The following is a 23,690-nucleotide window of genomic DNA, read 5'->3' on the forward strand; positions in this document are numbered from 1 at the left end:
GGGGAAATGTAATATTGATTGATTGACTGCGTCCTCAGCCAATGTATTCAGCGCTTGGCAGCATGTTGAGCCCCAACACAACAAATAAGATTAAAATGCAAAGTAGATGGGAGGGAAATATTAATAGAGCCCCCTTTTTCTGCTTTTTAAATAGATGCTAAAACATTTGCAAGTGGGAAGGGTGACATGTGTTTGACTCGCAGCCACGTCCAACTGATCCAACTCCGCAAAGACACTGTCAGGAGTGACCTCATCTGTTATTACTGAGTAATATTGTCACACAACAGCTTCTGTCAGTGTGTGCGTGTGTGTGTGTGTGTTAGTGTGTGTGTAAATGCATGCATGTATTTGAGCAGCCGTTTAATCAGACCACAGTTGGTGCAAAATTGGCCATTTGTATTCAGTGGCTGGTTACAGCTCTGATAGTATACAAGTCTTAAAATTGAAAGACATTCAGGTTCTGATTCTTGTTTCTTTATAAAGCCATTCTTAACTAAAGGAGTATATACAGTATAATAGATTCTCCATTATGCAGGTTATACATGATGGTAATAATACACTGACTACAAACTGTCAGTGTACAGGAAAGGAACTAGTATAATGTCTCATGACTTTTGCCATGTCCGATAGAAGCACATACCTCTAAGATGTCTATGGGGCCTCATGTGTTGAATATGGATGAGTTGCTTGTCTGTTCAAAAGTGCAATTCTACCCTAGATGCCACCAATCTTATTTATTACCGCCCTTTGTGCTGTCTACTGTGCGTGGTAGTGTCTTCTATGATATTTTCCTAGTATTCACATGTGACACTGTGGATTATTGGTGTTGTTGAAAATGAAAATGACAACATTTTAAGAGGAGAAACATGCCCGAGGACCCTCCTCTTAATTACATTACATTACATTACATTACATTTGGCAGACGCTTTTGTCCAAAGCGACTTACAATAGTCAAGTACAATGTAAAATAAGTTTAAAGGTAAAACATCTTTGGATAGGGATAAAAGGAGGACAAAGGGGAGTAATAGGATAGAGGAGTGAAGGAGAGGAAGAAGGAAATGAGGTTAGAAGTAGTTAGTGTGTTAGAGGTGTTAGGAGAGTAAGTGCTCTTTGAAGAGCTCTGTCTTCAGGAGTTTCTTAAAGATAGTGAGAGATTCTCCTGATCTGGTAGTGGAAGGTAGTTTGTTCCACCATTGGGGAACTCTGTATGAGAACAGTCTGGATTGATTTGTGTGAGTGTTTGGCAAAGCGAGGCGACGTTCACTGGAGGAGCGCAGCGGCCGGGAGGTAGCGTAAGCCTTCAGGAGCGAGTGCAGGTAGGAAGGAGCTGTTCTGTCATCACCTTGTAGGCGATTGTAAGAGCTTTGAATTTGATGCGAACATCAACTGGTAGCCAATGGAGCTCAATGAGCAGCGGGGTGACATGTGCCCGTTTTGGCTGGTTGAAGACCAGACGTGCTGCTGCATTCTGGATCATCTGGAGTGGTTTTACTACACAGGCCGGGAGGCCAGTTAGCAGGGCATTGCAGTAGTCGAGGCGTGAGATGACGACCGCTTGCACCAGGAGTTGGGTGGCCTGTTGCGTCAAGAACGGTCTAATTTTTCGGATGTTATAGAGCGCAAAGCGGCAGGACCGAGCAACTGAGGCCACATGGTGCGTGAAGGAGAGTTGATCATCAACCAGAACACCCAGGTTCCTAGCAACCTTTGTCGGTGAGAGAGAGAGAGAGAGTCGATGCTTATAGAGAAGTTGTGTTGAAAAGATGGTTTTGCTGGTATAACCAGAAGTTCAGTCTAGCATCCTATAAATATGATCTCTTACCTTTTTAAAGTTATTATTATCTTCAAAACTAGTCACTGTATGTGAGATGTCCCATCCTTCTGTCGCCCACAAACAAGCCTTGGTTAAACTCTGATAATTCGCAAATTCCGGATAAAAATATTGTTTAGAAATCAATAGTTGGTAGAATAACCTTGGTTTTTAATCACAGTTTTCATGCATCTTGGAATGTTCTCCTCCACCAGTCTTACACACTGCTTTTGGACAACTTTATGCCACTCTTGGTGTAGTTCAGTTTGGTTTGATGGCTTGTGATCATCCATCTTCCTCTTGATTATATTCCAGAGGTTTTCAGTTTAGTAAAATCAAAGAAACCCATCAATTTTAAGTGGTCTCTTATTTTGTTCCAGAGATGTACCATATAATAATGTCTATTACAATCCTCCAAAGAAAACTATGACATTAAAATTAGAACAGCATAACATACATAAAGGCCCACTATTATCTAAAATCTGTATACAACCACTGCCTTTTCTAAAAAAGCCCCCTTCTCTGCTTTTCTAAAGCAGCAGTGCATCCCATCACTTCTTTCCTTCCTAATGTTATTTTCTAATACATTCGGCTGAAAATAGATTTATATTTGTGTACAGACGGCTCTGTGCTGGACCATCGCATGCTCCTGCTTTTAATCTTGCCAGCGCTCACATTAAAATAACAGCAGCATATGAGGTATTAGTCAATTTATGCACACGTATAGTTTTGCTGTTGCATGGGCTTTATGGGGTGTCATAACTGGCTGCGGTGATTTATGGGTTATTATTGAATCAGTGCAGCATGTAGACCCATAGCTCATTATGAGATTACATTTATGTACGTCATAGCACACATAATGCACACAGAAAATCAAAGGCAAAATAAGAGTGCCGCATTTGAAGGGAATTCTGGATAAATTGACCGTAGTCTGGCATATATCACACACCACTGCTGTTTGGCATATTAACACTGGCGTCCATAGCTTAGGAGGGACAAATTAAAATGTCAACAGCTCCAGTCTATATCAAAACGAAAGAGCAAACTCCTTACCTTCTGCCATCTGTCTTTCTTTTACATCAGACAAAAGGCCACTGCGCACCTACCCACAGCAGAACAATGCTCCCTGTCTGGCTCTGCTCTCTTTTTTGGGGGTTTTATTTCAGGAGGTATCCAGTTGGTAGCTGGAGTTGAATTAAAGTAAGAAGTAAAGCTTAAATTTAAGTTTTAGGTACAGATGGTGCATATCTTGCCTTGCTGTGTGACCAAGCAGTTAAACCTTAGGCCAGAAATTCAACATGATTTTTAAGAAGCTTTAGCAATAAAAAAATGTTTAAACTAGTTTTAAAGACGTTCCACAGAGTAGGATTAAGTCTAGTCTTGGACTACATGTCCATTTAAATGGAGATCTTCATTCAGAATGCTTTGTTATTCGAGAATATCTATATATGCAGTTATAAAACAGGATTGATCCCCATTTTAATTTTAATTAATTTTAATTCTGACAGTTGATTGGACCAAAAGAAGTGCTGTAAAGTGATTAGTAATGCAGTCTTATGCATTGACTTTTGAAAGTTTTTTTGCCCCTTATTTTGGAGACATGAGGTTGTTATGTGACAATAGTGATATATATATATATATATATATATATATATATATATATATGTACAGTATATATGGCTGCATACATGTATAGAAATAATGACACCTATACAGTATGATTTAATGGGTATTGGTATTAGGTATTCTAATCTGCTGTCAGGTTGCACTGACATTTCCTGTCCGCTGTTGGTAAGCCTTTGGTGGCTGTTGCTAATGAATGAGGTAAAGTTTAGAGGGGAGAATGGGCGGCTGTGTCTGGGAAAGTAAATAATTGACAAGGTCCTCAGGGACAGAGAGGAGAGCATGACGGAGTCGGTGCATAAATGAGAAGACATGGGCCGGGTGCAATGTCGTCAAGTGTTCTGCCTGCACAGTAGCGTGGGTAATTATGACCTTACCCTTGGTGCATGAAGGCCACACTCACTTAAAGGTTAAAGAAGCACTCAGGATGGTGCACACTCTCCAGGTTGTGTGTTCTGGTTCGTTCAGAATCTTTCATCCATCTTTAAATCCTTAATTCCATGATCTCTTTGCTTTTATTTCATTTCTTAGACATTACTCTTTCATCCTCATTCTTTCTTTTAAATACAGTCAAGCCTGCTGATCCATATCCTTCCTGCACTTTCTCCCCAGTGTTGACCCTGGTTCGTCCCCTTTTCGACCACCCCGGCCCCAGCGGTGGTGTGTGTGTGTAGAGTGTGTGCGGGGTGAGATGAGCGATGGTGTCGGGCTGTGACTGCACCTCAAAACAATACGCTCCATCTGCTCCTCCAGCCCCATGTGCCAGCACATTGTGTCTCACCTACAACAGCCTACCACCTCCCCTGCCTCGCACACACTCCGCTGGAGCGGGAGAGCAGCCAAACACACACACACACACACACACACACTTTTCTTGCCCAAGGTTTCAGAGACGAACACAACACAGAGGTTTCCCTGTTTAAGGGATGCCTTTCAGTCTCCTTCCAGCACTCTACCTAATACAATTTATTTCCCTTTAAGTGTATGGAAATGTCTGTCTGCGTAGCCTGCAGTTGACCTAAAGAATGACCCCTGACCTGTTTCGCTGTCTGAATGACGAAGCACTGTTTCATTGACATGTGTTGTGTCAACATGGCACAGTAGTTGACATAAGAGGGGAGCTGTTTTGGTTCAGCTATGAGTGTTATGTCTGAACATACTCTGGTTAACAGCTGGCTAAAAATGCTAAATGCTCGATATAGCGGCGGTTAATGCAACATTTCTTCCCCCTCTCATTTCTCATCCTGTTATGTTATTTTTAGGGTGCTTTTACACCTGCTTTGATTGGTCTGGACTTTTGGACATTTTTTAGTTTGGTTCAAACCCAAATAGCAGGTGTGATTTTGTTTTTTTCTGCAAATTACAATCCAGGGGTGGGTTTCGCAAAAACAATTAATGCAAGTGAATAACAAGCAAAACAACACATGATGAAAGAAAAGAACGAGCGAGTTCTGCGAGTGTTTCCCAAAGAGCTAGTAATTAACCAGTTCAAAGAACATCTTTGTTGACTCCTCCTCTAAAACACTGCGCTCAATCGAACCACAAACATCGATTCAACACTGCCAAATATGCATTATTTATTCTTTGTTTTGCCCAAAAAATATGAAAAATAGAAATGTGTAGTAATCAATATCATTATACATATTTTGGAATTCACATAACAAATGGATGGACTTAGGCATTGATAAAATACACCTAAAGACTCATATGACTAAATAAATAGAACAAATGTAACTATATTAATCCTACAATCAATTTTAAAACATTAAAATGCTATATACATATATACTTTCAGAATAACGACTGGGTCGGGTTACTCGTTTATTTGCGAGTGAGTTCACATAGCACATGAAATAGTTATGAAAGGGTTACGAAAGGGTCTTTAATTAACAATCTTAAGTATGAGTTAACAAAGTTCTTAGGAAATGCACTCAAAAAATACTGTTCCATCAACAGTGTGGAAGCATTTTTCTTGATGGGTCAGACTTTCTGAATCAATTTATGGAAGAAGATGCAGGCTATTATCATCTTTGCAAACTGCAGTGTGAAATCAAAATGAACTGGAACAAATGTATATAATGTGTATAACTGTAACAAACACAATGGTGCATGGCAAATCTGGTTCATGTTTTCATTTTCTTTCCCTTTCTTTTCTTTTCTCTCTCTCGCTCTTTCTCTCTCTGCAGTGACGGGTTTCCCATACCCAACCACAGGGGCAACAGTGGCGTACAGGGGCGCCCACTTGAGGGGCCGGGGTCGCGCAGTCTACAACACGTTCCGTGCCGCACCTCCACCCCCTCCAATCCCTGCTTATGGAGCGTGAGTTAGCCTTAAAACTTTCCATTTCAATTTCAGATCACATATACACGATAATATTCACAACATTTATTTGTTTACCCTCCGACTATATTTTTCTTAGAGCAAAGCCTGGCTTTGGCCGCTAACTTCGGTTATTATCGCACCCTGAGCTAACTTTAGTGCTAGCCGTTCTGTCTGAGATAATCAAAAGCCCATTCCCGGCTACAGACACAATGCCGTTAACTCGAATTGCCCTGATACGAACAATTAAATTGATTTGTGTCACAGTCGAATGATGAACTGAACCACAAAGTCCTGCTGGCACATCAGCCCTGTAACCGAGCAGAGGCCATCAGAAAACAATAGGGATTTCCTAACAGAGCATAAAATTACTCTTCAATGCGAAAATGGCCATCATTTCTCATTTGCTCCAGCCTTTTCTCGTCGTCTCAGTCAACAGTGCATTGTTTTGTCTGGTGAATAAGTACCTAGACCCAGTAGTAGTTACTGTATATGATTCTAATTTCTATAGAACCCAGCTGCTGTACACTAATCCATTGTGCTTTGTTATTTTGCTTTGTTTTTTTTTTCCAGTGTGGTTTACCAGGATGGCTTCTATGGTGCCGAGATCTATGTAAGTGTGTTTCCTCACATTTTTAATTGGTGCATTTGGAAATGTAGACTAAAGGTTGCGAGCCAAGAAGCCAAAGAACATTTGTCCATGTCTGTAGTTCTGCCCTCTCGCCACTGTAATGCCAGCGTTGGTAGAATGGCACCCTTGCGTGCCATGCCAAGAGAGTTAATGGAGAACTGTAGCCTCCTTGAGAAGCTCCAGCACTGCTGTTCTCTTATCTCCGTGCTCTGCCAGAACAGCTGCTGCTGAATCTTTCATAAGGCCAGGGTCAACTTGGGTTGACTTGCAGAAATCCATGAGGACAGCCCTTTCCTGGCCACTAAGAGCCTTGTTAAGGTCCCTTGTACATGCAGTTCCATCCCATAGTGACATAATCCAACTGCGCAAGGCTTAGTCCCATGTGACCTGTACCCATTTTAGGGCAAATCTCTTGGCTGTACTGTTTGGGCTGGATTTAACTTGAAACTGAGGAGAAATAAAGAAATTAAGAAATTAAATGTCAGATTAGTGTGATACATTATCTAGAAATGGTACAGAATGTGACCTGCTGAATATAGATGTGTAGAGTAATGTCATGGCTTGTCAGGACTCAGACATGGGCAGATGCAGTTTAAGAAGGGTTGAGCTCAGAGAGTAGTTAAAGCGAGCATGGTCAAGACCGGTAAACAGCAGCAAGAGGGAGTAAACATATTAGAATCGAGAAACAGTCCAAAGGTCATACACAGCAAGGCAGTATCAGAGGTCAGGCAAAAATTAGGATTTGTAAATACAAAAAACAAGGTCAGAATGAAAGAGATAAAACAGACAATGGGAAAAATATGTCTATACTCTGCGGGGAGTAAGTGAAGTGAGCTTGTATATATAGTGTGTGTAACAGGTGAAATCAATATTCAGGTGATTCAGGCTTTCGGGTAGTGCCGTGTGCAGTGTCATGTGATTGTGAACAGAAGTAATGTCAGTGTGTGTGTATCATATAACAACATCCCAAAGCAATGCTCTTGTTGTTGAATGCCATTGAATCCTCACAACAATGTGGCACAATTTAGTAGAAAGCCTATTCTTCATACCTTTGTTTCAGAAGCAAAAATGAATAGCAGGTGGTGTCCCAATACTTATACTCACCATATGGTGTATCTCCCAGATGGAGGTTATATCTGATGAATATCGTTTGTCATTGACTCCAATGTTGGAAACACATTATTAACATAATCATGTGTTTTTTCATAATATATGTTGCACTAGTTATTTTTTTTTCACCAGAAGTCAATGATACAATGTAAATAATGTGTTTCCAACACTGGATTCAATGACTCCTTATGGAAATTGCTCAAACTGACGTTAAAATAGCCTAGCACTTACCTGAGTTACCTCTGCAGGCTCCTGATACTGCAGTAGAACCTTTTGGTGCATCCAGTTTCATTTTCTTGACTGTTTTGTAGCAGAATAAGCTGCTAAAGTTCCAAAATCAAAGCAGGACTGAAGGAGTCAGCAATAAGGCATAATAAAATTAAAAGTAGAGCTGCCAGAGCCGATTGATTTCTCTGTAAGAATGATTCATATCGCTTTGGATAAACTAGCTTAGTGGAGGTTTTTTTTGTGTTGTTTTGTTTTGTGCAGTGCATTTTTATCCTCTCCTCTCAGCTCATATTAAAATGTAGCCAAAAGGCCTCGCATTGCACGCCAGCCCCGTGCCCAAGCACTATTATTCCTGACAGGGTGTCAGGAGGTATTAGACAGTCAGGTGATCAGAGGGAGTGAGAGAGCATGCCTCCCTGCCCAGGATTATGTCACTAGAGGAAAAATGGAAATGAATTCAACTTTCAGATCTGAAGGAGGGCAAACCAGCCAAGACACAGCAATGATGCCCATCTCTGCAGGTTTTTTTTATTTGGAACAAACACTGCAGACACACAGCCAGGTGTATATCTGTACTGGAGCTGCTTTAACATGGACCCCTTGCCTGGCTGCAAATCCAGGGGCCGCCCCGTTATTGTAGTCCTCCACCAAAAATAAGCTGCACTGCAGATTCTCACTATTTCCTTTTTAGACCTCCCAGGTCGGCGCAGCTGTAAAGTCAAAAACTTTGATAGCAACTGAGTGAGAAAACTGCTGTACGCCCCAAGTTTAAAATTGGAAAACTTTGATAGCGTCTGAGTGGGCTGGTGAAAGAGAGGGAGACTTTCGCACAATCTATACAGGGTTCTTACAGTGACCTGATTTTCTTTTTCTCCCTCGCTCTCCAGCAGCTAAACATTTGATCTTAGCAGAGTACTATCGGACATTAATCCACGGCTGAAAAATGAATGAGAGCATTTATAATTTAGTGCGCAGTCTTGTATCTGAGGCCATGTTCAGCCTGGCACAATCTCTGCCAGTGCCACTGCTCAATGTAGAAGAGATGTCAGCGAATGAAATAACAAAGAGGAGATGGGACGAGCGGAGCGGTTTCGTTTAAATAGACACTTAGATAAACACTTCAGCGACTAAAGACACTTAGTCCCATAAAGTAAATCCATTCGCAGAGCTTTAGAGCGAGGCGTCTTTGTGTTACATTTGTCCACGCGGCTTCCTCTCGGTGCGTGGTTATCAGCAGACACCAACTGGATCACTGATCCTCTTTGGTGGCTAACAATCTCGGCTAATGATATTTGATGCTGCTTACAACATGCCTATTAATAGTAGGCTTATGCGGAGCAATTAATGGCTTTGTCAGATGTCATCTAGTGCTTATACAAGCAATATTTAGTGTCTGCCATGCTTTGGCTTCTGTGGAGCACATTTCCTGTGTCAGGACAGCTCCCTCGGGCACGGCGCCAAAGGATTCGTATTGGCCGGCCACATTAATTAAAAGGCCCTCCGATAGCCTCGGCCAAATCTTCCATTTGGTTCGTTCGCAGTAAGCAAGCATTGACTGGTTTTAAATGTTTATACCAGATTCCCACTTAAGATGCTGATCGATAGGCGCCCAGCGCTGCCATTCCGATTGATCGAATTGATGCGCTGCAGACAGCAACGTAGCAGGTAGTGCTCCTATCACTGCACACGGAGTAGACAGGTAAATGGGCTTGTTTGGTTCACCATCGAGTTTTGCCAAGTTAGCCATGTGTGACCTTATTGAGGTCTACAGAGCTAATTCCATCAAACTGTCTTTGAAACCGTTCTAACGACTAAGCAAAGTGTGAACTCACAGAACTTTACTTTTTTTATTGTTGTATTCGTTTGAGAGCCAGTGCTTCAGTAATAGCCTTAGGTCTTGTGCAGTACATCATTGCTAGTTTACTATATGAGAATTATGGGCGTACATCATACACAACACTCTTAGCAAAATATGATTTAATACCATACTGACAAGCGATTCTTTAGTCATAGCATTAGTGAAACCCTTTTTAGGTCGGTAAAAGACCATTTTAAAAAGGTTTGTGATGAACCAGTGTGAGAAAGATTTTTAGGTTTAGGACTAAATATAATGGTTCTGCACTTCCTTGTTTTTTTTATGTGTCTAATGTTTTTGCTCCATATGATTGACAGGGTGGCTATGCAGCGTACAGGTATGCCCAGCCAGCCGCAGCAGCTGCAGCAGCTTACAGTGACAGGTAAGAGTAAGACCACAGCATCATCTCATACAGTATCATCTCTTTCCTGTGGTGGTGTTGCATTTATTTAATGTCATTACAACATTTCTCCCAAATTCTAAATAAACATATTGTGATTTAGAGCATTTATTTGCAGAAGATAAGAAATGGCTGAAATAACAAAAAAGATGCAGAGCTTTCAGACCTCAAATAATTCTTTAAATAAGAAAATAAGACAAGTTCATATTCATAAAGTTTTAGGAGTTCAAATCACAGGTTTTTAATCACAGTTTCTATTCATGCATCTTGGCGTGTTCTCCTCCACCAGTCTTACACATTGCTTTTGGATAATTTATGCCACTCCTGGTGCAAAAATTCAAGCAGTTCAGCTTGGTTTGATGGCTTGTGATCATCCATCTTCCTCTTGATTATATTCCAGAGGTTTTTTTAATAGATAGATATGTTTGCTAATACATCTTAGAATAAAGTAGTATTGTACGAATCAATCACAGACAATCACAAACATACAATTATTAGCAAAGTTTTTTGATATTTGATTGCCTGATTTGGTGCATTTACACCATGTGGATTATTTACAGTAAAATGCATGCTCATACAGTATATACTATATATTTATACATTGACAAATGAATCTTACTGAACCAGTGTGGTACCAGTGGCAAATGTAATTGCCCTTTATGCCACGGTAAAAAGCATATACTGGGGACATACCAAATTGGTCAATTGTATTAGTAACCGAATTGTCTGTGCATGGAAAACACTCCTAATCTAAAATCACTATCAAACAAACTCCAGAAAATCACACTACTAATAAAAAATGGACACAGAGACTCAAATAGTTGTAGATATGAAATAGAATGACATACGGTGCCATACTGCACTGTCCAGTGGAAAACAGCTTTTCGAGTAGGGCCAGTAGTGACTGTCTCATTAAAGGCAGATAACTGATGATCTTCTAATAGATTTGTGAAAAATACCTCTCGGACACGACCTCTCGAGACCTCTGGGTGTTAATGTCTCAGATAAGTATGTACTCTTGCACCTGAGTGAGTTTACTTCTCTGAACCTCAGCCACTTATCTTAGGCCTCAAGGGCCTTGTGTCTGTGTGTTTGGGTTGTGTGTGTGTGTGTGTGTGTTTGAGGAGCAGGGTGGTGCTGGGTTGTCAGTAATTTATCTGGGACCTGTGGGGACCCTGTCAGGTTGGATCAGGGCTGGCGCTGGTTTAATCTAGGCGAGATTGAGCGTGTCAGTGGCGATAAGGCCCAGCCCTGCCCGCTAGCCTGAAGAGCGTAGATAATGTAAGATTTATCAGAGCCAAGCGCCGATCCACATCAGAGCAGGTGAAGAGACTGACATTCTGCTGCAGTGATTTCAGCCGCCTCCTTTTCTCGAGCTCCCCCTCATTCCTCCCACTCTCTTTACTCTTTCTTCCTATTCTCTTCCCTCTTTTCCTCAGCTCACATTTCTACATTCTCTCTCTTTACTGCTGAATAGAGCTTCAGCTATGGACTTTTTACTTGTTTAATACATGATGTGTAGCAGGTCATTGCGAATAGGGTTTACAATATTACCAGAACTAATGAAAAGTTAATATGAGCATACTGCACTTCTGTCAGAATGTAAGAATATACTGTATCAGTACACTTAAATATTGCAATATTATGCTTTACAATACTGTATCGGTTTTCAAAGATGCAACACTTTGTGGGCTGTGAATTCTGGACTACATGGCGATAGTCTAGATTTCATAAATCAAGGATCAAAGTAAGCTACAGATATGATACTCATATTATAAGAAGCAAAAGAGCAATACTTACCCTTCTTATCTAATTATTGACCTGTAATTTACTATTAGCCTGTCTGTATATTTATAGAAGCAGGGAAGTGGTGGCTCCTCCTCACTGTTAGCTCAGTCCAAACAGACACAACAAAAATCTATACACATCTATTTACTTAAATTAAATCTGAAATTTAAATTTCTTATGAAGCCAGATTATCAATTCATCGCACAAACTTGTCCTAGGGTCCTAGTCTTACTCTTTTGTTTGCATAAAAAGTAGGATTTTACTCAGGTTTCATGCATAGGACGCTTTCTAAAAAAATGTATAGAAACAAAATACAATTTATTGTCTTGCTTAAAGAATCACAGTATATAGCTTACTGTATGTTCAAAGCTGTCAATTTTGCAATATTTCAAATTTTAAAAAGACTACTAAGAATGTGCTAACATGCACACTGTGGTAGCTAACATCCATCCATTCCTGAACATCCATTCACAAATGTCAAAGTAGGTATGTACTGATTCAATAATCATATGTTGATGGGAATATATATATATATATATATATATATATATATATATATATATATATATATATATAACACTTTTTAAATGTACATACAGTATCATGTAGTCTACATTTTGCACAGTGCCAAATTTTAGCTAAATGTCCTGCTCTACTAGAGTAAAATGACTATGTCATCAGACAGTGGTTTACAATAGTGAGTAAATAAAAAAAAATAAGATATATTAAATAATAAATGATATGATGCCAAAATCAGGTGTATTTGTGCATCTGTGCATGTGAGTTTAAAGCAATATATATCATATTACAGGCAATCTTATAGAGACAATCTGATCTTACTTTGCTAAGAGTATTTTATTTTGCACATTTTATATTATTTACAATAGGCTTCACCTGTTGGTTTTGAGTTCATTTATTATGTGAATTGATGTCTGTTGTATTTAATCATAAGCTGACATAAACAGCCTTTTGTTGGAGCTTTTATTGATGGCTAAGATGTTTTACGTATTTGTGCATCTGTGCATATGAATTTAAAGAAATATATTTCATATTACAGGCAATGAGTGGAGTGAACTCTATAGAGCTAGATAAACACTAGTGAATGTTTAATTTTGCACATTTTTCACATTTTATATTATATACAATAGGATTTACCTGTTGGCTTTGAGTTACTCATTATCGGAATTGATGTCTTATGTATTTAATCATAAGCTAAAATAAACAGCCTTTTGTTGGAGCTATTTTTTGATGGGATCTTATAGAGATAATCTGATAGAGTGAACTCTATAGAGCTAGTTAAACACTAGTGAATGTTTAATTTTGCACATTTTGCACATTTTACATTATTTACAATAGGCTTCACTTGTTGGCTTTGAGTTAATTCATTATCTGAATTGATGTCTTTTGTATTTAATCATAAGCCAAAATAAACAACCTTTTGTTGGAGCTTTTTTTTTTTTTGATGGCTAAGATGTTTGTTCAGACTGGCCGTGCTCCATATTGAACAACCTGTCCTGGGGATTCCCGGGTGAACTCCTCAGAGCGGTCCGGCGCAGACAGTCCAAATCCCCTCCGCTCAGCTTTCTCATTCTCTCATTCTCTCATGCTGGCCTGACCTTTGATGTTGTAATAATCCCGGATGACAAAAACCTGGTCAGATCCGATAGTATTTCCATGTGTAATAGCCGTGTCTGGGCAGAGGATTTCCCTTCCGCTCTCCTCTTTTCTCCTCTCTCAGTCCGTGCCCTTAGCCCGGGCCCCACACTGCCTTATCTGCTCCCCACAGGCCCTCATTTGCAAGTGTGTGTTTGGAGAGAAGTAAACAAATGAAGAAGAGAAGTGTTGGGAGTAAATAAATAAATAAGGGAACAAGTGAGGCCCATCTTGGAGGAATTAGTTCCAATTCGCCAGCAATGAAAAGAGTGGGAGAAACAGCCACCCCCAGTGCAGGCTGGGTAAACAAGGGAAGGGCAGAGGAGCATGGACAGAATGAAGAGAGCCATATGCACGCAAACAAACACACAAACACACACATACACAAACACATATACACACACACACACAGAGAAACTGTGCCTTAAGTACGCTGACTCGCTTTTCTACCAGCCTCGCTCCAGTCAGCCCCTTTCATTCAGCGTGTCTGTTGTCTTTAAACCTCTCTGTAATTTCTCTCTGTAATCTCTTTTCTCCCTCTGTTCCTCTCTATTCCTCTTGTTCTATCTCTTTCTTCTCTCCCTCCATACAACCCCCCTCCTCCCCTTTTAGATCAATATAACTTTTACCACATCCTCAAAAAAAAAGATAAAAATGCTCACTACTTTCACTACCTGAAAAGCAATGGCTGAACACAAATCACGCCGTCTCCCGCACTCTTACCTTTACACCATACGTTTATAGCGACCAGACAATTGCATTTTCATCATAGAGCGAGATATAGAAAGAGATAGAGGTAATGGAACTAGTTAAAATGAACTGTGGCTGCTGCCTGTCCACCGAATTCCAGCTGAAGCTTTAATGTTTCAAAGGATTCTTCCATCTTTCCTCCTCTCTCTCTGTGCAGTTATGGCAGAGTCTATGCAACAGCGGACCCCTACCACCACACGATTGGACCTGCAGCCACGTACAGTGTGGGCACTATGGTAAGTTTGAGTAGCACAGCATGAAATCTTTACTGTAGAAAGCAGAGCGCAAGAACGCAAGCACCCTCAACTTTCAACATCCAAAATTCAGAGATCCCTTGAACATGAGAATAGCAAAAAAAATTGGGCCATAAGAAAGAATAAAATAAAATAAAATAAAATAGACACACAGTCTTGGATGGATGAAGTTTGGGGTGATTGTTGATGTTATGGAGCACTGGAGCGTATCTTCTCAGGTATGTCTTCTTCTTTTATCTTGTCTAGATTAATTGAACACTGGGTCTGTTCGTTCTCTGTAAATGAAAAAGAGGATGTTCTGTCTGAATGTCCCTTCATTGTGAAAAGTGAAACCTGATTACTTCAGTCTGAACATATTTTACTAAATTGTTGTGGGGATAGTTGTTCTGTTAATGTTTGTTTTTAGCTAGCTTTTGCAGCTAACATCAAAGATGAAAAATTCCAAAACTCCTATCTGCACTAAAGAAGATTTTTTGGTATGATTTTTTTTTTTTTTTTTTTTGGTTCAGTTTTTTTTTTAGTTCTTCATTTTCTTACCGGTTGTGGGTAGAGACTTTTTCCAAAGATTAACGACCGTCAAGCGCGTGCAGCAGCGTCCCGAGGGAGATTACAGAGGCGTGAGAGATAGAAAACAAGGAAGACCAAAGAAAAAAAAAAAGAAAAAAAAAAAGATTCCATCGCTTCCGCCTCCCCACCCCCCGCCCACGAGGCTTATTGGACAAACACTCCGCCTAAGACAAATGGCTGGAATTTACCAAGCCGACATGCGTGTGATTCTCAAAACAGTATTATTCCCCGGTGCAGCTGCTAGCTAAAAGCTTTCATTAATTAAGACCATTTTTTTCCCTCTTCATTTACTTAATAAAAACTGTGGCCTGTGTTGCTTTTTCCCTTCCTTCTTCCTCTTCTTTTTTTCTCCAAATTCTCCTCCCTTTCTCAAGACTACAGTTTCTCAGTCAGTCTGAGACAGACTGACAAAAATATGTAGTTGTCCTTTGGTGTTTTTTTTTTTCTTTCTATCTTTATTTTTTTGAGGGGGAGGAGAGGGAGGGAGATGCATGGCTCTCGTTTTGTGGCTCTTCGCGGCTTTGAATTGGCACACGGGGCAAACTGGGAGCAGCTGAAGGAGCCAACCCACGACGGACAGCACCACTGAATTGCATTGCGAGGGAAATTAATAGAATTTAGTCATATTTGATCAGCAGATCTCAAGTAGAAAGTAATTAAATAATGAGTCCCTCAGAGGGTAAAGAAAGTTAGTTTGGGCTGCTCTCTGAGAGAACAGAATTCATGCCACGTTTAAGGCGCATGTGTTTTGCACTGAGCTGGTTTTGGAGAGGCTGGGGATGGAGCCTTTGAAGTTTTCTCTTTCTTTTTTTTTTTTGCGCTGGACCAGAGCAGCGGGGCACTACGGCAGTCCGGCTAAAACAGAGTGCTGAGAAAGTGATTAATATAGGATGTCTCTGGTCAAATAAACCTGAGGACGAGACAGACTACCCTCTGGGTAGGACAGCTATATTGAGGTTCTAAAGAAACCCGCCTCCCTCTTGCTCTCTCTTGCTCTCTCTTACTCTTGCTCTCTAGGTTTCAAGAGAGTTGCTAAGCCCAAGATAAAGTTCTGTAATCACCTGTTTTCCAGCTGCTTTGAACCATTTGTTGCTTCCCGTAAAATATCAGAGGCCTTAGCTGTCTGTGTTTTAGCAGAGAGTGTTGTTTGGCCTGTAAAACAGAATGAATGAAAGAGTGGTGGTCTGCTTTAGTTGTTACCCAGTTGAGCTAAAAAAAACCAAAAAAAAACGAAAAATCAAAATCCAGCCACACAGATGAGCCATGGTGAGGTTTCGTCAGATGATTTGGTGTGAAAAGAGGAAGAAGAAAGGGAAGAACTTTGTAGGAAAACTTCAAGCAAACTTCAATCTACTTTACACTGATTGGAACATTTTTGTTTTTTCATCTTTGATGTTGCAGGCTAGCCTATACAGAGGAGGGTACAGTCGCTTCACTCCCTACTAAAGACAGAAAACCCATCCCCAGACAAAACACAAAACAAACAAAAAATCAAACAACCCACCACCTCCTTCCCTGGAAAACTAAATAGAACAAAATGCTTCCGGGTTTGCGCCGACCCTACCTTGAACGCCCTTTCAAGTCGCTGACTTTTCGGTTAAAAGTCAAACTTCTTATAAAAAAAAGAACATCTGTGTGATTTTCTCATGACTTCCTCTGATGTTTCTGTCATCGGTGTATTGATTTGGAATCTGTTTTGTGTTCTATTAAAATGTGTGGTCCGAGAGAGAGAGGAGGGGCTGAATGACAGCTTGGAGGGAGGAGCGGTGCTGTCCAATGAGCTTTCTCATTTAGTCTGTCCTTTTATTTATGAGCATGAGCTCAGCTGATTTATGGTGGAAGGGGGTGAGCGAGAGTGAGGACCTCACGGTGGCGTTTTAAGCATTATGCTTAAGCTGAATAGCATTGCTTTAAGCAGCTTGAATAAAGCAAGAAAGCAAACCATGAGCCACGAGCCACAAGCTAACATATATATATATATATATATATATATATATATATATATATATATATATATATATATATATATATATATATATATATATACAGTATTTCTCCACTGTCACTGTAGAGTCGAATTGGAGCTAAATCAGTTAACAAACAAAGGCAGAAGATTATAGACATGCTAATATGATGGCACATGATGGCACATAATGTGGTAGTTCTATGCTACAAACTTTAGAGTTTGGTGCTTTCTACTAAGTTGGCAGTAAACTGTTAAAAACAAAATTGAAGGAAAGTAAAGAAAAGGAAAGGAACAATCTGACAAATATCTCTTCCCTTATGGAATTGTAGATTGTAGACTCCTCACTCCTGAATCCTCACTGAATATAGATGCAGATCTGTCGCAAGAAAATCTATCATTTTCTTGTTTTGTATTAAAATTCTCATTGCCACAGCCCTCTCCTCACCTTCCAGAGGGACCAATAAGATGTCCTCATGTCAGTTATGTTTTATTTTGTATTAAATTCTCATCCACACTGAGGAAATGTCTGTGTAATATTATAAAGTCCTGACTATGTGATTGTTAAAGTGTATAGTTTTGGAATATTCTTCCTGTGTTTAAGAGTTTATGCATTTATCTTCTCTGTGTGTTTTGCTCTATTTCCTAAAGTATTCCATTGCTACAGACCCAACATGATCAAACATTTCAGCTGAGAAACAAAACAGCAAACAAAAAAAATACTTATTGACAATGTTCAATAAGTACAGTCATTCAATATTTCTCTTTTTTGCTTTTTCTTTCATTTACCATATAATGAAAAACAGCAATAACAGCACTTCCTGTGAACACTGATGCTACAGAATTTGATACTGTTGTGAAATAAGCAGGCAGATCATCTTTTCAGATAGCTCGTATATTTTGCGGACCTTTTTATTGAGAACAGCTTGTTCCGCTCCTGTTATCCCTGAACGCTACAACCTGAGAAACATAAACTTTTACCATTAATCCACTATCCAAAACGGGATAAAAAACAGAGCAGTAACTGAATAGAACAAAAGAATAAAAGAGCATGTGCAGTATAAACTCCTTCCTCTCCCTCTCTCTCTCTCTTAGGAAAACAGAGCTTATTTTCATGATCAAGTGCCCTGAGCGAGACTTCCCAGTACGAGTGCACGCTTAATCACGGCCATTATCTCCAGCTCTTATATCATTCTGTAAATAAACATAGTGCATTAATATCAAAAGGGAGCCTGCGTTTCCCACTACATGGTCTATTGCACCCTCTAGCTGATGAAATCTTGAAATCCCACTGCAGCATAAGTGATGACAGCGAGAGCAGAGCAACACGCTGCTGAAATATTCATTGCTGTTGTGTAAATAGAAGGCACACTCTTCTTCTTAAAGGTCACTCCTGCAATGAGATGCAGAAATACAATACGGAGATAAAAGTGCTCAAAAAACAGGCAAAAGTGCCAAGTAAGTTTAAAACGAGAAACAAAGAGGCTCTGCCGTCCCCCGAGAAGCTGCACATGCTGCGCAAGCCACACAAGACCGGGAGACGGAGAGCCGCACAGCGCTGCTGAACTACATGTTCAGGTATCGATCGGCTGTTGAGTTACTTGTTTAAGTGCCTGCTGTGTCCCACCAAAGTCATATATTTCTTCAGCATTATTAGCAGGCCAAAAATGTATAGCTGCTTCCACAACCCTTAATAAGACAGCCGAGATTTAAGAGCTCCTGGAAGATGGAAAGGGCTGAGAACAAGACAAATAATTTGGGGTTGAGAAGATCAATTGAGCATTATCAGACATGCTGTGTGTGTGTGTGTGTTTGTGTACCTGTGTACCTCCTCTCAGGTAAAATACATGCCAATGAACTCTGTCACACTGCACACAAATAACCTCGTGCAGCCAGAGGGTGATTTTACACTGGTGCTCGTTTTCTGATTCTTTCTTATTAATGTTTCAGTAACATTGTTTAGATTTCCACTGAGATTTGAACCCAGTTCGCTTATAGAGAAGTAAACAAAGTCATTTAAGTGGGTTTGAGAAACATCTAGCTCTTATACTGAAAAGCATTGTTAGTTCTAATGTCTCTGCAAAGATATTTCTGTGTGTATAAGGCACTATAAACATACTTATAACATATTCTAATGCATTCATAAGGCATTATATACATGGCTTGTGAAATTGAGATCATAATGCATTAATAGCTGTGTTTATAATATGTTATTCGTCAGTACCAAGAAACTCAGTCCCAGCTTGCAGAATGCATTTTGACTAAAAAAGCTTCCAACTTAAAAACGCACCCTGTATAATGTTCTAATTGTAAATATACATTTTTGACCACTGATGAATTATTCTTGTCTTGCATATACTTATAATGTATTATAACAGGTCTTTGTGCGCTCCACGTAACAAGTAACAAAGTGACAGGTTTTCATTGCAGGACTAGATAATTAATGATAGATATACTGCATACTATTTTAAAATACATTTTATAAGCGCAGCTTATAATGTATTATGATTAAAAGTTATAATGCTTAATAAACATGGCTATAATGGGTTATGCTTTTTCATAATTGTTTATTGCCATGTTTATAATTCCATGAATATGAATGTATTATAATATGTTATAAATGTGGTTATAGAGTCTAATAGAGATGACATTCATAGAAAGTGTTACTGATATTTGTTTTCTATTCAAGATGAGATTATAACTTATAAGACTCTATAAACATACTCATAACACATTATAATGCATTCATAAGGCATTATAAACATGGCTATACATATTTATAAAAATGTATAATTCATCTTAGCCATGTTTATTATGCATCATGAACTGTGATTATAATGCATTAATAGCTGTGTTTATAACTTGTTATACGTCAATACCAAGAAACTCAGTCCCAGCTTACAGACTGTATTATGACTAAAACAGCTTCCAACTTATAAACACACCCTCAGTAATCCTATAAATATACTTTAACCACTCATGAATTATACTTGTCTTGAATATAATATTAGTTATAGTCAATTATAATGTATTATGACAGGTCTTTGTGCGCTCTAAGTAAAGTGCCAGACTTTTTCATTGCAGGACTGGATTATTAACGATAGACATATACTATTTTAACATATATATTATAAACACAGCTTGAATTGTATTATGATCACAAGTTATAATGCTTAATAAACATGGCTATAATGGGTTATGCTTTTTCATAATTGTTTATTGACATGTTTATTCCATGAATATGAATGCATTATAATATGTTATAAATGAGGATTTAGAGTCTAATAGGGATGACATTCATAGAAAGTGTTACTGATATTTGTTTTCTATTCAAGGTGAGATTATAACTTACATTACCCATATTTTATGTAGATAATGAAATAATAGACACAGAAAAAAAACATCAAACTGTAGTGTAAACAGTCTAGTGTAAAAAGGCATCAGGCAGTATATACAGTACAGTCAAATTCAAACCATTCGCTTTGTACATATTTTAATAAAAATATATGTTTTGCTTTCTCTGGAGAGAACACACGTCTACCTATTTTAAACCATTTTAATTACCGTTTCCATAATGTCATGTGTTCTATAACATGTTGTATAGATGTTAGAATTACAATAAGTTTTTCTCAGCTATTTTGCTCCTCAGCTCCTCCAGGCTTCTTTAAAGGCCTTAGACCTCTCAATTCTATCAAGTGCTATTAGGCACATTGATGCAGATTTGGCACACTTCTCTAAACTAGTGCATTTTTCGCTTAATCTTTACATAATCTATAAAGCAGCACCATTAAAGTAAAGATGCTGATGTTGTTAGAAAGCTATCTGCTGAATCATTTTAGGTTAAATTAGGGTTAGGCTTATATTTTAGATTATGTTTTTTATAGATTTAAAACAAATGTTATTTGGTATCTAGTTTCTTATCTACAGGGAAGATTCACACCTAAATGACTTTGTTTAAATCTCCAGAATCAAACTGTAACATCTTTAAATAGTTGAGAAAACTATTGTTCTCTACTTTTTCCCTGTAAAAAATCATGTGATTGAGAAATATTTGGCTCAGTGCTCCACGTGAACTGTAGCTTTGTGAGGAGTTCACTAAGGAGTTTTGGCTCGCTCTCAAGGTGACAGTACCCTCAGTCCCAGAGTGCCTGTGATAAGACATGCTAGGCCTTTAGAGAACATACAGAGAAAGAGTGAGCGTGAGAGAGAGAGAGAGAGAGAGAGAGAGAGAGAAATAGAAGGAAGGAGAGCGAAGGAGAAGGAGTGGGAGAAGGCAATAATCCTCTGTGTGAAATAGGGCCTCTCTCGTTTCCAAGTTGCTCAGGGTGTTGATCATGTCCCCCAGGCTGAGAAGCAGCTCACATAGCCATACATTGACACACACACCTTGCCCAGTAAATAGCTGCTTGCTCTCGTCGAATGGAATCGAAAAAGGGGGGAGTTATAGAAGAAAGGGAGAAAAGAGCCAGGATGGAGAGGCAGCATCCAAGGCAATTTACTCCACAGATTAAAGATAACACCATTGAGTCAATAACCACTGATCTCATTTGAAGATACACCAAGCTTACTCCGCGCATAGCGCTGCCGTCCTGCTCCTTCTATTACCATAGCGGTTGTGGCTGTGGCCACACCATTCTCCGGCGAGTCTGAAATCGCATGCAGCCCATTGTGAAACAGAGATTGGATGCAGTGCTTTTCCCTTTCTTCTCCTTTTGAAGACGAAATCTGCCGTACAACATAATATTTCACTTATATAAGCGTCCTCTCCACCCCCTTTACTACCTCCACCACCTCAAAAACCCCCATGGACTTCATCTTCTTTAATAAAGAGGAGAAAACCATACATAAATAAATAAAGATCCCCCAAAATAATAAAAAAAAAAATAAGTTTAGCAGTTTAATACTCAGAGGTTAATATTTATAATATTAGCTCTTATTAACAATCTCAGTATTATATTCGTCATAATATTTAATAATAAAAATCAACAACATATCAGTATCATATATAACTGTATATAGAGTAAACATATATAGAAATAAAAGGCAAAACTTAGCAACCTACAAATCCTGTGTTTATAATGTATAGTGAATGCATTTACTCATAAGGCATACATAATATCTTAAAATGATCATGCAGGCAGATCATAAGCTTACAACTTACATATACATACATAGCACATTATAACAAGTACAAGTACAACCTATAGTATAATACAGACTGAGATTTCATAATTTCTCATAATATCTGTTCATAGGAATGTGTTGTACATTGTTCATACTAATATAAGTCATTAATAAACCTTTGTCTTCATGGACGTTGTTATGTATGTTGCTTATAAGTTAATATTGAGTTCAAGCTTATGACAGCTTATGTCATTATCATGTGGTATTTCTTGTATGCCATAGAATGTATTATACATGCATTCATAATGCATTATAAAAACAGTGTTCATAAGTGTTCATAAGTTACCCATGAAACATATTGAGAAGAACAAAAAAGAAACACCAGTTAATTCCAGTTGTTCCAATTATTATTTTATTCAAGGCATGTTCTTGAAAAAGTCCTGCTGTTTTACATTAACAAGGGCTAAAGTATTAAAAAAAGTGAGAAAACAAAATGTAGCAGTGTTTTAATATTTATTATGATCTAATATTATTCAAATCATATACTAAAAGCAAATTATTAAGACACAAACCACCATAATCCTCACATGCTTGTATAAAACACAGTCACAGGTAAAATCAGGCCACTTTTACTGTGTGGCACAAAAGAGCTGAAGTCAAAAGCGAGCACCTGGACACACCAGACAATCTGCTGCATGACCACTTCCATCTTTTTCACATTAGTCATTCATTTTTATTTGCTTTCTAACACAATAAACGCTTTTTGGATGGTGGCTGGAAAAACAGTGCCTCCGAGCTGAAAACGTTGCTGTCTTTTATCAGATTTATCAGATAGCGATCGAGCCGAGCTTGACGACCCGAAAGCTCTTTCTCTGTGGGAATGGAATACTGGGCTAGCGCTTCCAAAACAACTGCTAACATAAGCTGTAAATAACATTCATGGTCTCCTCTGCCCTGGCTTGCACTTTATCTTTCCTTAGCAGTGTTTATTTTATTATGTTTATTTGTCTTTGTTTTTTTATTTTTTAATTCATGTGTGTAAATACATATTTATGCATTTTTTTCTAAAAATAAGAATAATAATAAGACTAAGATGCCGACCCTAGATCGATATGAAGATGATGATGATGTATACTTGTGTGTATTAATAGTAGATGTGTTAGCATTTAAGGAACCACAGCTCTACTGTAGTGCTTAAAGTTTAGAGAAACAAAGCCTAAAAACGATTCATTCTTCTTTTTTCTTTTTATAAACTTCTGAATTCTACAAACCTAGGGACACTCCACATGGTGGATTTTTATATTGCTGTGTAAGAGGCTTTAAAATCACATTTCTTTGTACTGTTGTCTCTGAAGAGTGAAGAGGAAGCGACTATGTCTAAATGTGTTTCAATAACTCTGTGCAGTGTATTCGGGATATTTAAATGTGTGTGAAGGACTTTGATTTCCAGTTTATATCCAGTTCAGTGAAAGACACTATTTTAAATGACTCCTTCCTTCTTTTATTCAATGAATTCTCATTTTTAAAAAATATATATATATATGAAATAAATTGATAGATTAGATAAATCTGTTGATTTTCTATTTAACCCAACATTTTAACAATTTTTCAAGTT

General features: G+C 38.6%; 1 protein-coding gene across 11 annotated transcripts in view; it reads left to right on the plus strand.

Moving 5' to 3' along the window:
* rbfox3a (RNA binding fox-1 homolog 3a) overlaps positions 1-23,690 on the plus strand; it is a 726,874-nt gene that overhangs the window by 695,253 nt on the left and 7,931 nt on the right. For 9 of the 11 annotated variants that reach the window (XM_049465004.1, XM_049465002.1, XM_022669041.2 and 6 more), the window contains 5 exons: positions 5,620-5,752; positions 6,326-6,365; positions 9,894-9,958; positions 14,325-14,403; positions 16,390-16,960. In XM_049465004.1, coding sequence (XP_049320961.1) covers positions 5,620-5,752; positions 6,326-6,365; positions 9,894-9,958; positions 14,325-14,403; positions 16,390-16,434 — 362 coding nt within the window. In that variant the 3' untranslated portion in view covers positions 16,435-16,960. Of the gene's footprint in view, positions 1-5,619; positions 5,753-6,325; positions 6,366-9,893; positions 9,963-14,324; positions 14,404-16,389; positions 16,961-23,690 lie in introns of those variants that run through there. The other 2 variants (XM_022669040.2, XM_049465003.1) reach the window with 2 other exon arrangements.

Source organism: Astyanax mexicanus, chromosome 15 (assembly GCF_023375975.1).
Source record: "Astyanax mexicanus isolate ESR-SI-001 chromosome 15, AstMex3_surface, whole genome shotgun sequence".
Lineage (NCBI taxonomy): Eukaryota > Metazoa > Chordata > Actinopteri > Characiformes > Acestrorhamphidae > Astyanax > Astyanax mexicanus.